Below are 15,726 nucleotides of genomic sequence, written 5' to 3'. Positions count from 1 at the left end.
AAAAAAAAACAAACAAACAAAAAAAACATGCAATCATCACAACAGAGATTCACATAGGAATGCAACAGATGCATTTGTCTGCAGTGCCTTAAAATGATTGTCTCTGGGGAACAATCAGAGGGAAAACTGTGTTTGAAGATTAAAGTGCTTGGGCTGTAGCCAAACTCTTTATTTTCTTTTGTCATTCCATTTCTTGATTTTTATTTAATATTCCTCATTTGTAAGTCACTTTGAATAAAAGCATCTGCAGTTTTGTAAGTACTAAGATGGCATGTCTTAATAATTACATTTTAACTGCTCCTTTTGTTCTGTTTATTAATATTTTATATGGAATCATAATATGCCTGTATGTTTTCATTAAATGTCTTACACATTAAGAGGTATATATATATATATATATATATATATATATATATATATATATATATATATATATATATATATATATATATATATATATATATATATATGTATGTATATTAGTATTAGTGCATAGCCTCACAATGTAGCAATATTACAACTTAATGAAGTTTATCTGTATATTTTACATTTCATCATGTAATCACCTATAAGATTTATTTTAAAAGTTAAAAACTTAAAAAACTGCACAAATATAAAAAAATCAATGAATGTTAATATTTTGTGCATTTATACTTTAAATTTTCATCATCGTTGTTTTTGAGAAACAACAACAATATAATAGTAATATTAAAAAAATAAGCATGGCAATATTTCTACTTATATAATTAAAAATTAATATCTAACACAAAATAAACTGATCTCTTTATTTATATAAGTAATTTTGCAGTGAAAGCATACCCTCACGCTGTTGCAATATTGCAGTCTGAATCGAGTGCAGTGAACTGCAGTAACACCGGGTACTGTCTCTTTAAGACGGCCATCGCTCCCGTTCTGTCGAGCCAGCGCCATTTTTTCAATGCAAGACTCGGCCTGCATAAATTATGTTCATGACGTAGTGCAAAAGAGCAAATTTGTGTTAATTTTTCGGCACTTTTCTGCAGATAAGGGTTTACCTTGGCTATTAAGGTGCGCTTGCTTCACCGGCGCGACAGTTAACGGAGAGACGTCATTAAATATTTAGTTAAAAAGAGGACCAGCGCTTTCCCGAGCCTCCTTATCAATGCAAATAGCTCTTTTGTGTGCATTCGTAGCGCGCGTCGGAAGCTGTGAGATGAATTTTTAATTATGCATATTTAAAACAAACTGTGGCAAAGCTCGCCGAAGGAGGAGAAATAAAGAAAATATCCCACCTTTCAGCGGGTAAGTCGTGAATATGATCGCAGCTTGCATGTTATTTTTCACAACGCAATACGAAGTCTCGGACTCGAAATGAGTTTTTGGTTAATATGCAATGGTCTTAATTAGCATAATTTATATATTTATGATAAAGAGAAAGGAAATACATCAAATGCCGTCCCGAGTCGTGGCATATTGGCATGTGAGCAGTGTGATCAGTAACGTTAGATGAAGTGTGTGTCCCGTGAGGAGAGTTTTTATTATTGCATTGTGAATGTGTTGGGAGGGCTGCACTAGTACCTCGCAGGCCTGCTTGATGTGAAAATGCGCAAGGCTTACATAATGCTCTATTGTTTTTAGGATAATTACATGCGCAAATTTTTAATGCAAGGCATGCGTCTTAAATTGCACTTGCACAGTGATATTTGAACGAGCTCTGCCGATTTATGCTCAGAAACAACGTACCGGATTTTTGAGGGCTGTGTTTACTTTCTTCGAGTTACCTGGATTGCAATATTTTAAGTTGACAACCTTGAGAGCCGGCGTCATAGACGTGACGTTACACGCTTCACTACGTCATGATTATCTGCTCAGTGTCTTGCAAAGATTTACCATGGTATTCATAATCCAAAACAACATAGTATTCACGATACTTGCCAAAACACCATAGTATTTACTATTCCTATTGATATTAATGTAGAAGAAGAAGAATCATAATAAGTAAGGTTATTAAAAACAATGCACAAAAGGTCTCTAAATATTTTTTTTTGTGACAGTGATGTGAAATCGCAGAAACTTTCCCTCTGTGAATTTTTGAGGGTTTGCTGCTTGTCGCAATCGCATTTTACATTTTAAATATTTGACATTGTATTTAAAAGTAAGATATCTTCTTATATATTGTTAAGTATGTCTAATTGAAATGAAATATTTATGTGATTTAATATTTAATAATAATCAAGTTACAAAAGTAAACAAAGTGATTTGGTACAATTAAATCAGACCTCTTTTACTTTTATGACTTAATATTTAAAATGATCATTTTAGAGATGTTTTGGGGATTTAGCTGCATCCTTTTTTGTAAATGTACTTTTAAAACTTAATGTTGAAAAAATGTTTTACCACGAAAACGTAATAGACCTATTTAAAATTATTTTCTTCTACGTTGTAAAGCGCTGCTGATTGAAGTAGGACATTTGTCAAAGTTATCGGCATTAAACCACACATAAAAATCCAGTTTCAGCTGCTTATGAACACATAAATGGCTAAAGTTTTATAACACTGTCAGCTGGTCAGTTATGTGACTGACAGGGAATTGCGGCAAGAAAAAATATGTGTGTATGTGTTTGTGTATGCGCGTGTGTGTGTATGTATATGTATATGTGTATATATATGTATATGTGTATATATATGTATATATATATATATATATATATATATATATATATATATATATATATATATATATATATATATATATATATATATATAAATGAGAGAAAGAGAGAGAGGAACAAACAGACTAAATTTAAACAACACATGAGTCAAGACGTTGTGGGTGCAATATCCAAAATATGTATTGCATACATGGGCATAATGCAACAGCATTATCATAGAAACTAATTCATCTTCCTTGTTGTGATACACTGTGTGGACGGTCAGTTTATTCAGACCAGATTTCTTCCAGATATGCACAAAACTGGATTTGGGCTGACAGTCTGAACAAAGCTTTTCATTCTGCGTCGTATTTCAAAATGTTGATTTCAAACCTTTAGTCAGGAATTATAGTTTGTGAACGTTCCAACTCGCAAATGTGTTCATGTTTATGTCACAGCAACACATTATCTAATGCCAATAAGAGACATTATGTTCTGTTTGCGAGATAAACAGGGCTCATTCCATTTCAGTATCTTCTTCTGGGGTAAATACAAGGAGCACGTCTTCTTGCGAAAAAGAAAAGCATCCGAGATGAACACGTTGCTGCTTTGTTTATGAATGTGATGTGGGTGTTTACAGGTCGTGCGTCGAGATTAGTAATATCAATAGGGGTATGATCTAATTAGAGATTAATTCTTTACCTGTTGTTGTTGGTTTCATACAAATTGCTTTATCGCTGAATATTTGTTTTCGGCATTGACATATCAAGCTTTTTATAGATTTTGTGTGCGAAGTATTCGATTGTAGGCCGAGAGTGCACCCTGTTTATTTTTTTTATTTTACAAAAGCACAAAGCTTTGTTCATACGTCGAGCACACGCAAATAAAAGTAGAACCCAGCACGACCAAAAGTGAGCATTTTAAGTTTTTCCTCTGTCATCTGGAAAATATGCAAGTGCTCCCACTCGCGTCTTTGCTGACCCCGGGCGGTTAAAAAAATGGAGCGGGGACTTCCTACAATTCCCTGAATTGTGAAAAATGGTCTCTGACAGGTGGTTGTAGCAGAGGGGCAAAAAAAAAGCAAAAGCTCTCGATGAAAATTAAATGTAATGTAAGTGAATTAAATGGGTCAGCTTTTATATCATGGCGGAGATGACCGTGTCCAGTGCTCTCAGGAATCTTTGTTGACCAGCTTCTTTGTCTCAGGGGTACTGCGGAGCTGGTAGCACACCCTTCAACCAATATGCAGAATCAGTGATCTCCTCAGAGCTTAGACTTCATCATGGACACTGAGGATCTCCCTGCAAACAATGCGCCACTCACCGTCAATGAACAGGTATTCCCGAGTCAAGTCATAATTCCCATACGTTTCTCACTACTTGCATTAAGTGTTACCCAAAGCACCGATGTACCTCAACATTTCATCACATGTCTAGCCTCATGCCCCACGTGTGTGAGTGTTCAGTCTACGTTCACATCACAAGCAATTCTCTTCTGGCGGTGAGGTGTGTGCAGAAAGCATTGCTTATGCCGGATTTTGGCCAGACGCTCTCGTTTGTTTGCTGTACTCATGTCACTTGTGTCCTTGTTGGGTTGGTTCTTTTGTGTCCTAACGTGTGCTTGGCATCTCTGTTCTCTTTAGCCATTCACTGTCTGACTGCAGAAGTGTTTTCTCAGCTTTTAGGTTCCTGCACTTTGAAATTCCCAGCACAAGACGACCAGGTATGCACCTTCTTCTGCGTCTGTACCGCTCTCTGTGCTGCGCTGAGCTGAGCTTCCCTCTCTGCCTGAGCCCTGCATCTGCTCCTGTGATGTTTCTCTGATCTCGACTGAAACGTGATCGAGGAATGTTCTTTATTAAAAAAGCTTAATAAAAGTCAAACATTAATCTGAGCAAAAGCTTCAAAACTTCTGTCATGCTGTGTTATGATACGCTACCATTTAACTTTTTTTTTATTCAGCAAAAACAGTAATATTGTGAAAAATGTACGCTTTCTAATTTAACATATTTTAAAATGAGTGCTGTCAATAATAAACTACTTTTTAAAAGTTGCATTTGTTTGTTACCGTAAAACCAGTAATATTGTGAAATATTTACAAATGTAAATACAATTTCAACTTAAAATAGCTGCTTTCTATTTTAATATATTTTTGTGAACAATTATTGATTATGAACAAATTAATCACTATTAACATCAAAGTTAAGCATACTTTTATATTGCAATCATTTTACATTCAATCTTTAAACTAATGTAGAAACAACATAAAGATGGGTTTTTTTTAAAATGATTGTTTAATGGTATTTTTTTTAATGACTTAAGGCGAGTATCACTGATGCCAATGCTACTGAATACTCTAAGAAAATTTTTTTTCCTAATATTTATCCATTAAACATTCAACATTACAGTATAAGTGAGAGTTGTCAGTTTCAACCTTTTAGACTTTGGATTTTAAAAATAAAATCTTCTAATATAAATGAACTCAAAACAATCTTCACATAAATTTATTATAATGTCATATTTACCTGTGATCTTCAGCATGTAGGAATATACAGAAACTGAATAAAGTCAAACACTAAATTCTAAATTAAATATTGATTAATCCTTAAAGGAATGCTCGATCTTTTTTTTTTTGGAAAATAGGCTCATTTTCCAACTCCCATAGGGTTAAAAAGCTTTTAAATCCATTCAGCCGACCTCCGGGTCTGGCGATGGCCCTTTTAGCATAGCTTTGATCTTTGAATCCGATTAGACCAGAAGCATCTCGTTTAAAAACGACTAAAGGGTTTTGATATTTTTCCTATTTAAAACTTGACTCTTCTGTAGCAACATCGTGTACTAAACCCAATGGAAAATGAAACGTCGTAAAAAAAGTTACAGATTTTCCTCATTTTTCAAACATCACAGCAGCTGGGTTATTAGGTTATTTGGCTGCTATTACTTTAAAGACCGCCACTTCTGAACCTGGCGCTCATGCTCGTAGTTTAATTCGTGTTTTAATATGAAGTGATACAGGCTGCAGCATGCTCTGTGAGTCTAGCTCCACCCCTGCGTTAACTGCACTCAATATTTATATGCTGTTAAACTGCAAAAATGAATCACCTGTGTTAACACATACATTTTGACAGCACTATTTAAAATGTGATGTATTCCTGAGACGCAAAACTAAATTGTCCGTTACTCCAGTCTTCAGTGTCACATGATCCTTCAGAAAACATTCTGATATGCTGATTTGTCGCTTAAGAAACACTCTTTTAAAACCATGATACGTGGGATTTCAGGATCCTTTTGTAGTTTAAAAAGTTCAAAAGGATCTTGAACAGTAGTGTCATATTTGGACAGCAAAATTTCAAACTTTACATGGTTTTCATGGGCACCTGCTTACATATAAAATCATCTGCTGGTGCATGTTCTTACCTAAGTAATTTTTTTTTTTTTCCAAACTTTTGAGCCTCTTGTACAGCTGCCAAATAGGGCTGGGCGATATTGCAAAAAATTCAGTAAATAATGCATAATCCATTTTTGTTTTTTTTACCAAAACATTGTAATGCGTAAAAAAATGCATGGATGTTTCTCTGTGTAGTCATTTGAATTAAAATATCCATTGAGCTACAAGTGGGCTAGAAAAATGAAAGCATTTGCTCAATTTTTTTTTTTTTTTCGAAATAACATTTTTCGAAATTTCGTCTCGTTTTGGACTAATAGTCACACTTAGTGGTGTGAATGTAGCATCATGCAAATGTTTTGAATTATAGCTGTTAACAATTATAGATGTTCTTTTTACACTCAGCCATGGCTTTTTGTTCCATGAACAATTGTTCATTAGCAGGATGGTTAAGTGAATGGTCATGTGATCTCAACATGGCAGCCCCAATAAGCAGCCTGTTCCATGTCAGATAAAACTGCTTTTATTAGGCTACTGATATGACTGGAGTTTTTATATCATGTGGGTGCATTGGACTTTAAATTACTATTAGCATAAATTGTTTTGAAAAGTATTTTTCATTTCTTTACTTCTTAAAAACTATTTTAATTTGGGAAAAATTGCTGTGTGCCTCTTTAACTGCCAAATAAAAGGCACAATAAATTCATCGCATATATTTAATATATCACCTCGCTCTAGTCGCAAAGGTTTCTTGCTCTTTTGCTCAGCAGATGTTACCAATAATTTAATAAAATGTCTGAGAGATCAGAATATTCACACAGGTGTAAACTCCATGCCGACCATGGCCCATTTTCATCTTGTCAACACTGCCCCTCATTACCCTGAACAGGAGAGCGTTTATAACCAGTTCCTTACACCTCTTCTTCCAGGTCATTGTCATGTCAGGACAGGAGACCATCCGTGTGCTGGAGGTGGAGGTGGATACAGCCTTGTCATCTTCGGGGGTTGATGGGAAGGTGGACTCAGGGGGCGAGGAAGCTGCTGTTCAGACCCTGGATGTAGCTGAGGAGACTCCATTGGACAGTCCAGTAACCACAAGCACTACCACAGCTGGTGAGACTAATCAAATTGACTGATATAAATAGCCACATTAGTTTGGTATCATAGCAACCAAGTATTCAAAGCCACCACCATCAAAGAGGCATTTATTGTCATAATTGTAATAAATGCATGGCTTGAAATAGACGCCACCTTTGATTATGTTTCCTGTGCATGGAAATAAGGGCAAAATTTTTCATAGTTTCAGCAAATCTGCCTCTCTTTGCATGTAGTGTCTGTGGAGGTCTCGGCGCCTGCAGTGCAAACCCTGGTCTCAAAAGCCGCCATTAGCGTGTCTCCGGCCCAGCCACAGACCAGCCTGCCCATCACTGTCCAGGCCTGCCCACAGGTGATCTCCAATTTAAAATATTAATATTAGGGACCACTTTAACTGTCATTTTTGCTGCAAGCTCTTGATAACCTCGGACTCTGGTCTTCATGTCTGAATGTTCGAACTCAAGAATGTTTGTATCATGAAATTTTGTAAGTGATCCATTAAGCATTATGTAGTGCAGACATCTTAATTTATAATAAATAATAACTAAATTGAAATAGCTAATGATCTCTTTGGTAGTGATTAAAATAAAGCAAATCACCAGCAATTTTCACTTCAAATAACACTTGTTGATTACAATATAAATAACATAATTTTTTTAACTAGTTTGTGACTTAGTGACTGTTTATATGTGATTTGAATAATTCATTTTTTATCATTATTCAAATTAATTAAACATTTTTGAATAGAACAATGCAATTAATATTTTGTCACAACCTCTGGTAAAGTACATGTTATTTTTCTTAGTTTTCTTAGAATCATGATCTCTGTTTGATTTATCATTCTTAATTTATCCAGAATCATGCAGCTCTACTGAGGGATACCTGGTTCTGTATTATTATTATTATTATTTATACGTCATTATAGTATTTGTTAATATTTTGAATTAGCCTTTTTTTTCGTTTATATTGTGATTGGGTTTTTTATTAATTTTTTTAATATATTATTTGGTAAAGTTCAAGTATTTTTTGCCGTTGTTGTGTATTTGTGTTGTTACATTGATTCAATCACATTTACACACTGCCTCTGAAATGTTTGTCCATCATAAAAAAAGGATAATATTTTCACATCAATAGCAAAGAAAGACGAATATGAAAAAATGCATTAAAAAATGTTATGCTATGATGCTATGCTAGAATACATTTATGCTATGATGCTATGCTAGAATACATTTTGTGACATTTGCTCAGATTGTTTGCTTTAATTACAGTCTGAAAGACTTTAGGCTTTTAGCACCAGCATCTTTTGTAACCATATCTGAAGTTGGCTATGTGTGTGATGCCTTGTTTAAAATTAAAGTTTGTTTTCAGTTTCCATTTTGTTTTTCATCTAATGTTTGTTTAATGTCATTTCAGTTTTTGCACTAAGAAAACTGATTTATAACAGTGTTAAGTGACTATAGCAGCACTGGTGCAGAATGTCAGAAAATACCTATAAAAGTCAAAGCCTTTGAAAAACCTTTCTCAGAATAATACAGTCTTTATGCCATAACCCTGCCAGGTCCTGACTCAGGATGGCTTGGCCTCTCTGATGACTGGCATGCTCGCCCAGCAGGGGTCTCTGGGTCAACCCCTGCTCATTCCTCTTAGTATGGCCGGGTCTGTTGGGGGTCAGGGGGGTCTGGCAGTGCTCACCTTACCCACCGCCACTGTGGCCACCCTCCCTGGTCTCGCTGCAGCCAGCCCTGCCGGAGGACTGCTGAAGCTGCCGTTTGCAGGACTGCAAGGTATGGTGGTCATGCATATTTTGCACATCTTTTTTATTAATTATGTTACCATGCAATTCAGTTTAAAATGCATGCATTAAGAGCAGCATTTTATGTTTATATGAAATGGTGACTCGTTCAGGCCAGTCAGCAGTTCAGAATAATGAACATTTTAGCGGTACAAGGTGTTTTACTGAGCGGAAAATCTATTTCTTTTTGACTGTTACAACAGTTTGATTTTCTTTTCCAGCCGCTACTGTGTTGAACTCTGTCCAGGCGCAACTGCAGTCACCTGCGCAGGCGGTCCTGCAGCCACAGGTGTCTGCTCTGCAGTCTGTGCAGACAACACAGGCCACGCCAGCCACCACTGCGTCTTTGGCTCAGAAGGTGTCAGAGCCCAGTGCCTCGGTCGCAACACTTCAGACCGCAGGCCTGTCCATCAACCCTGCAATCGTGAGTAGATTTGGATAGAAACATAATTGGGTTCAGTTGTATCATATATGTGGAAAATTGGATTTTGAAATGGGAATGTGCAATATATTGAAACAAAATGGGGTACTAATCAATTTAAAAAATTTATTGGCTAGTATTGGATCTTCAAGAGGTGATTTTTTAATTTTTTTGCTTTTATGTCATCAGTTCAGTAAAAGAAATGGTAAAGGTTTTTACTTTTTGGAAATTTTTACTATTTATTTGACTATTTTAGACCAGAGCGGTTCAAATTACCACATGCTTTAAGCCATGCTTTTTTGGGGGCCATAAATAATTACGCAAATACCAGTAATTTGATGAGTGCAAATGTTAGTTTTTTAATTGTTATTTATTTTAATACTCTTCTCCCATTAATTTTGCGTCTAGAAGTGGAAATCCTACAGATGTATATTTAATAAGGTCAGGTGCAAAAATAACTGTCCATGCCTTTTCAGCACAAATCCTTCCCTGCACGTCTTCAGTGCATTCTAACAATGCTATTATAATGGCCGGCCTAAGCTAAGTCTGCCCGTTAGTATTCCAGGGCTTAAGTTTACATTTCTGACTTTATTTTTAGGCAATAATAATAATAATTTTATTCGCTGTTCATTTTTAGTATTTTATAGTTTTTAGATTAAATATAAGAAGAGGAAGAAAGAAAGAAACAAGGAAGGATGAATATTTCCTTAATCATATGCACGCTAGATAAAATTTCTATGGAAATATTTTTAAATCTTAAAGCTGATCTAAAACGCTCTCTTGCTGCTTTACAAGTAATGGCAATTTCTTTCAGGAAATGCATCTTGTTATAAATTACTAAGGATAATTACATAATGAATTCAGTCTGATCTAATCAGGAGTGTTCTTTCCCCCTTCAGATTAGTGCAGCTTCTCTGGGAGCTCAGCCTCAGTTCATCAGCTCTCTCACTACAACTCCCATCTTCACCAGTGCCATGTCTAATGTGGCAGGACTCACAGGTCAACTCATTACCAATGCACAGGGCCAGGTTGGTATTACATTTAAATGAATCTATTCGTAATAGGCACATTGTTCCTAAGAGAAACACTTCTCACACTGTTTTTACATATCGGTCTTATTATTTTCATACTTATGTTTCAGGTAATTGGAACACTTCCCCTGCTGGTCAACCCAGCATCACTGGCCGGAGCTGCCGCAGCCTCTGCGTTACCTGCTCAAGGCCTGCAGGTTCAGACCGTGTCCCCACAGCTGCTCCTCAACTCCCAGGGGCAAATCATTGCTACGATAGGAAACGGTCCAACAGCTGCTGCCCCGTCCGCCGCCTCCGTCCTTCCCAAAGCCACTGTACCCCTGACACTCACCAAGACCAGCACGCCGGTACCGAATTGCCGCCCACTGTGGCGCTTCATTAGTCTGCAGACACACAATAAACATTTTCCCCTGTCTGTGCACCATTTTTGCACCATTTTAAGGATAAATACATATTGTTTTGTATGCATAACACCTAAGAAGACTCAAGCAACTGCTTGGCATTCATCTAGCAATGCATTATCATCCATTTAAAATGCCAAACGTAGGATCGTTGTTTCCAAAAATGTATTCATTGTAATATGGATTTTTAACACAGCTCTAAGGGAATAAAAAACATCCTGCAAAGTCTAAAAGTGCACCATTTATAAAGTTATTGTCTCAAAAGAGTCATTGAAATGAGTCCCAAGTTGTTTCACGTGGATGTCAACGTTGAAACTAGCATACATTTTGCTTTGATTTGAATGAAAATGCAAATTCTTTCTTAAAAGCGATTAAAAGATCACAAGCTGCTTTAAATTAAACTGTCCCATTACTGATGGGGTTTGGAAAAATCAATCGTCGAGCAAATAAGGTCAAAATAAATGTATATTGTGTTTTTTGACTTTGCATGCATGTCAACCTGTTGTTTGGGACTCTCAAAACCACATAAACCTTTCAAAACCCCTAATGGTGCACTTATTAACTTATCATTAACCCCATTTTCTAGCAGGAATGAACACTAGTAGCATTAAATACCAGCTACTGTTATTATGATTACAGTGCCATATTATTGATCAATAAAGACTTATTTTCCCACTTAACCTTTTAATGCCACTCGGCGGATGTTTCATTTCTGAACTGACATGATACATACAACAAGCTGTGTAATAAAACTGAACAAGCTTTTAACGCCTCTCACAGAATATGAAATATTTGTAAAATGATTGTCATATTTGGTGACTGATTGCGATTTGTTCTCTAGGGTCCTATTGGGAAAGTGGCTCCATCTAAAGTCATTATTGCTCCCCAGCCGCAAGTGGTTAAATCAGTCACGTCCCTCACCTCATCCATCGCCTGTGGAGACATGCCTACCGTGGGGCAGCTCGTCAGCAGTAGGTTTACGTTTTTCCGGTACTTCGCTGTTTATGCAATGCATGCAGGATTGCATTTACAACCTTCTTCAGTCATGTAATTGAATAAGAGCAACTTTTGTAAGGTGTGTTTAGATCAGATTTCATTTTTGGAGATTGATGTTTCAGAGACTCGTGGGTAAATTACTGGCGTTGTTTATGATCTGGAGAGGATCCAGAAGTCCTAATTCAATTTTTGTTTTCATTAGAGCCACAGTCTGCTGTGAATGAAGAAGAGGCCATTAATCTGGAGGAGATCCGAGAGTTTGCCAAGAATTTTAAGATTCGACGACTCTCTCTGGGGCTGACACAGACTCAAGTGGGTCAGGCTCTCACCGCTACAGAGGGTCCCGCCTACAGTCAGTCAGCCATCTGCAGGTTATTCTCTTTTCTGTCTTTTTCTTTCTTTCCACTCCTACTCTATTCAGGTTGTGTAAATTCTGCCATTAAAGAAAGAAAAAAGTAACCGGTGACACACAAAGCTCTTCTCTGTATCCAGCATTTTTGTTATGAAGCGTAGTTCATACAAAGCTTATTTATTAGGGGTGTAATGGTAAGCAAGAATTGATGGTTAAGTGCATATTGTGGTTTTGAAGTCACGGTCCTGTACTTTTTTTAGTAGTGTGAGATGGGGGAATAAACATTTCTGAACAGTCAACAAAAATATAATTAAAATATATTGTCTTTAAATATGAATATAGTTAAATGAAGGGAACGCTATCACTTGCACACTTGGCATACAATTAATAATAGAGTCCAAACTATTATATTAAATTGCAATTTCTTTAGTAACACATAAAACAGCAAAAATTATGTAAACATGTAAATTGCAGTTTTAAATCTAATTGTACACAGTCTGTCATAACTTGGTTTCATGACATTTATTTAAACATACATTTAGACATATATAATGAACATATAGGTACACATATAGGTACTGCCTATAGTTAGTAAAATCATTTTCTTGAGACTTAAAGGTTGCTGTATTGCTGTATGTAGGGTTTTGACTCTATAAAGCATAAAAATACCGGAATATGTTTGTGTGTGTGTGTGTGTATATATATATATATATATATATATATATATATATATATATATATATATATATATATATATATATATATATATATATATATATATATATATATATATATATATATATATATATATATATATATATATATATATATATATATATATATATATATATATATATATATATATATGTATATATATATATATATATATATATATATATATATATATATATATATATATATATATATATATATATATATATATATATATATATATATATATGTATATATATATATGTATATATATATTCAATTTAAATTTTATATTTTAATACTTTTTTACATTTTTATATACATTTTAATATTTACTGATATTCATATATGAACATATTATGTATCAAAATAAAGAACCAAGCGTCTGCTTTAAAAAAAAAGACATATATGTAAATATATTAACCATCCATATCCATTTAATGTCTCACATTAAACTCCATTATCTTGTGTGCCTCTTGTTTCAAGATTTGAGAAGCTTGACATCACTCCTAAAAGTGCCCAGAAGCTGAAACCCGTGCTGGAGCGCTGGCTGGCAGAGGCTGAGCTCTGGAATCAGAAAGGTCAGCAGAACTTGATGGAGTTTGTGGGTGGAGAGCCCTCCAAGAAGCGCAAGCGGAGAACCAGCTTCACACCGCAGGCCATTGAGGTCCTCAACACTTACTTTGAGAAAAACTCCCTTCCCACCGGCCAAGAGATTACAGAAATCGCCAAGGAGCTGAATTACGACCGAGAGGTGGTTCGGGTCTGGTTTTGTAACCGTCGACAGACTCTGAAAAACACTAGCAAGATCAACGTGTTTCAGGTCCAGTAGGGCTACGGTGTGTCTTCTAGAGGGCAAAAGAAGAACTTTTTGGACTTTGATGTATTGGTGCTAGGTGCAAAATGACTGAAATGACTGACTTGCTGTTGTGATGAAGCCAGCGGCACTCAAATTGTGTACGGTCTTAGAATAGCACCGAACATACTCTTTCTGTTTGTTTTTATTTCTGTTGGTTTCCGTAATGCTGCATGCAGAGTGACTTTTTGCCGTACCATCACAATTTTCAATGCTGAAATGACTATTTAAAATATGAAAGAAGCTACGAAATCCTGTATTTGCTGTTTTTATAGATGAAAAGAAAGCACTTAATTTATGACATAAAAAAGAAAATGTCTAAAATATTCTCCCTTGTTTAGTGTTTTCTTTTTTGTTTTTAAGTTGACCATTTAAAAATTGCTTTATGCTGTAGCAATAACAGCTTTGGATTTTGAGTACATATAGTACATTTAGAAGGGTTTTTTAATCATTCGACCGATTTTGTTTTCTCTTTTGCTGTAAACTTAAAGCTATGCTCCTTGCCTGAGACAAAAAGTAAATGTTTTTGGTCATTTTAACCTTCCCAGAAGTCCATCTAAAAGGGCACATTCAGATCTCTTTTTAGTTCGGTTTCCAAGAGTAAAGTAGTTCCCTGTCTTTGTGCTTAAATACTGTAGCTGTGTTTTGGTCAATGGACAATCATAGTGCTCTGAATCAGAAAGCATGCCCTGCTTTTATGTGGCTAAATCAATTTTTTTTCCTTTTTGGCTGTCATTATAATTTCATATTCAGAATTGTATGATTTCAACCGTTATGTCTGTCTGTTGATTCAAATAGGAAACTAACTGTACCAGAGACTACAGTGGCTGATGTAGAATATGTCCTATGGATTTTACTGTTACTGTTTTTGCCATAATCAGTCTAGTAAAGCAAATGTGAATAACAGGAGATGCTATTGAAGAGAGACTTGCATCTATATCTATATGGGGCACTTAAGAAACATTAGATGAGCCGATCCTTTGTTTTTAAGATGATCAATGAGCCGTCAAACAAGTGTTAAAGGATATTACTGATATATAAAGGCAGTTCTTCATTTATGAATTTGGATTGCACTCTCATTTGTCGCAGCAATATTCACGGGCCATATTAACATTTCCCCATTTAGTAAAACCGTCCAGACAGAAATGTGTCGTAACATGTTTCACATGTTTGTTCTAAGCATAAAGCTATATTGTTCTTATGGACTTTCAGTATTTATCTAATGGATTATTCTTGATTGGTACAATGCCATACATTTTACGTTTTAATGTTGTGAAGAACGAATGATATTAGACATAGTGTTTTAACTGATATTATACATAGACTAAACATAAAAGCAGCGTCTGGTCAACGGTTTAATCTGCACAGAGCTCATCGATTTTAAAACGGTGCATAAATGCATTTACAGATTATTATACAATTGTATGGTACTCCATTAACAATATTTATTTTGTATCAATTGTAATGTTTGGTATTAACTTGTTATTTGAATAAATTAACACTAAACAGACTCGTTGTATTTGACTTGAAAACCTCGTTAAGTGAAACCATTCGACATATTGCCCGTCATGATTATATTCATTAAGACTACAAAGTTAACGGATGAATTCTCAGAACACATAAGTAACCCATAGACATGAAACTATGTGGATGAAGTTAATTTTAAACCACTGTACTCACAGCTTGAAGTTAATATGTTGCAAGGAAAGTTTTGTAGGCTTTTGGGTCTTTACAATTGTGACAATATACCAGAGCCTTTACTATTATTAATATATCAACGTGGGTTGTTCAAAATCAAATCATGGCAAACTGTGTGGTTCAGTATGCGTTCACAATGTTTTTCCTAATAAATACCATAGATAGAAAGCGTGATGGTAATGAGGAGCAATCCGTGCTTTTCGTGGTTTTCTGTGTCTTAAAATAGCACTGATAAACCTATTGTTACTATGCAAGAAATAAAATTGCCATTGCCATGGTAACAATATTTTTCACCAAATTACCATCATAGAATTTATAGCCTTCCCTGAAATCATAATACATATGGTATCTTGAAACAG

The 15,726-nt window shown here is 35.3% G+C and overlaps 1 protein-coding gene across 3 annotated transcripts; it reads left to right on the top strand.

Moving 5' to 3' along the window:
- Positions 1 to 919: 919 nt before the first annotated feature.
- Positions 920 to 15,179, top strand: pou6f1 (POU class 6 homeobox 1). 3 transcript variants are annotated; one of them, XM_043225289.1, is made up of 12 exons: positions 920 to 1,281; positions 3,837 to 3,966; positions 4,308 to 4,352; positions 6,944 to 7,127; positions 7,346 to 7,461; positions 8,668 to 8,893; positions 9,123 to 9,325; positions 10,222 to 10,350; positions 10,464 to 10,700; positions 11,596 to 11,725; positions 11,953 to 12,121; positions 13,300 to 15,179. In XM_043225289.1, exons 2-12 carry the CDS (start codon positions 3,913 to 3,915, stop codon positions 13,643 to 13,645), a joined length of 1,839 nt encoding a protein of 612 aa, XP_043081224.1. In that variant the 5' UTR covers positions 920 to 1,281; positions 3,837 to 3,912; the 3' UTR covers positions 13,646 to 15,179. The 3 variants fall into 3 exon arrangements, with proteins under 3 accessions (XP_043081224.1, XP_043081225.1, XP_043081226.1); XM_043225290.1 differs by lacking the exon at positions 4,308 to 4,352; XM_043225291.1 differs by lacking the exon at positions 920 to 1,281 and having other exon boundaries at positions 3,842 to 3,966; positions 4,273 to 4,352.
- The last annotated feature ends 547 nt before the right edge of the window (positions 15,180 to 15,726 follow it).

Source organism: Puntigrus tetrazona, chromosome 23 (genome assembly GCF_018831695.1).
Source record: "Puntigrus tetrazona isolate hp1 chromosome 23, ASM1883169v1, whole genome shotgun sequence".
In the NCBI taxonomy this organism is placed as follows: domain Eukaryota; kingdom Metazoa; phylum Chordata; class Actinopteri; order Cypriniformes; family Cyprinidae; genus Puntigrus; species Puntigrus tetrazona.
Note: the sequence above shows the minus strand (reverse complement) of the source record. Positions and strands in the feature narration are given on the sequence as shown.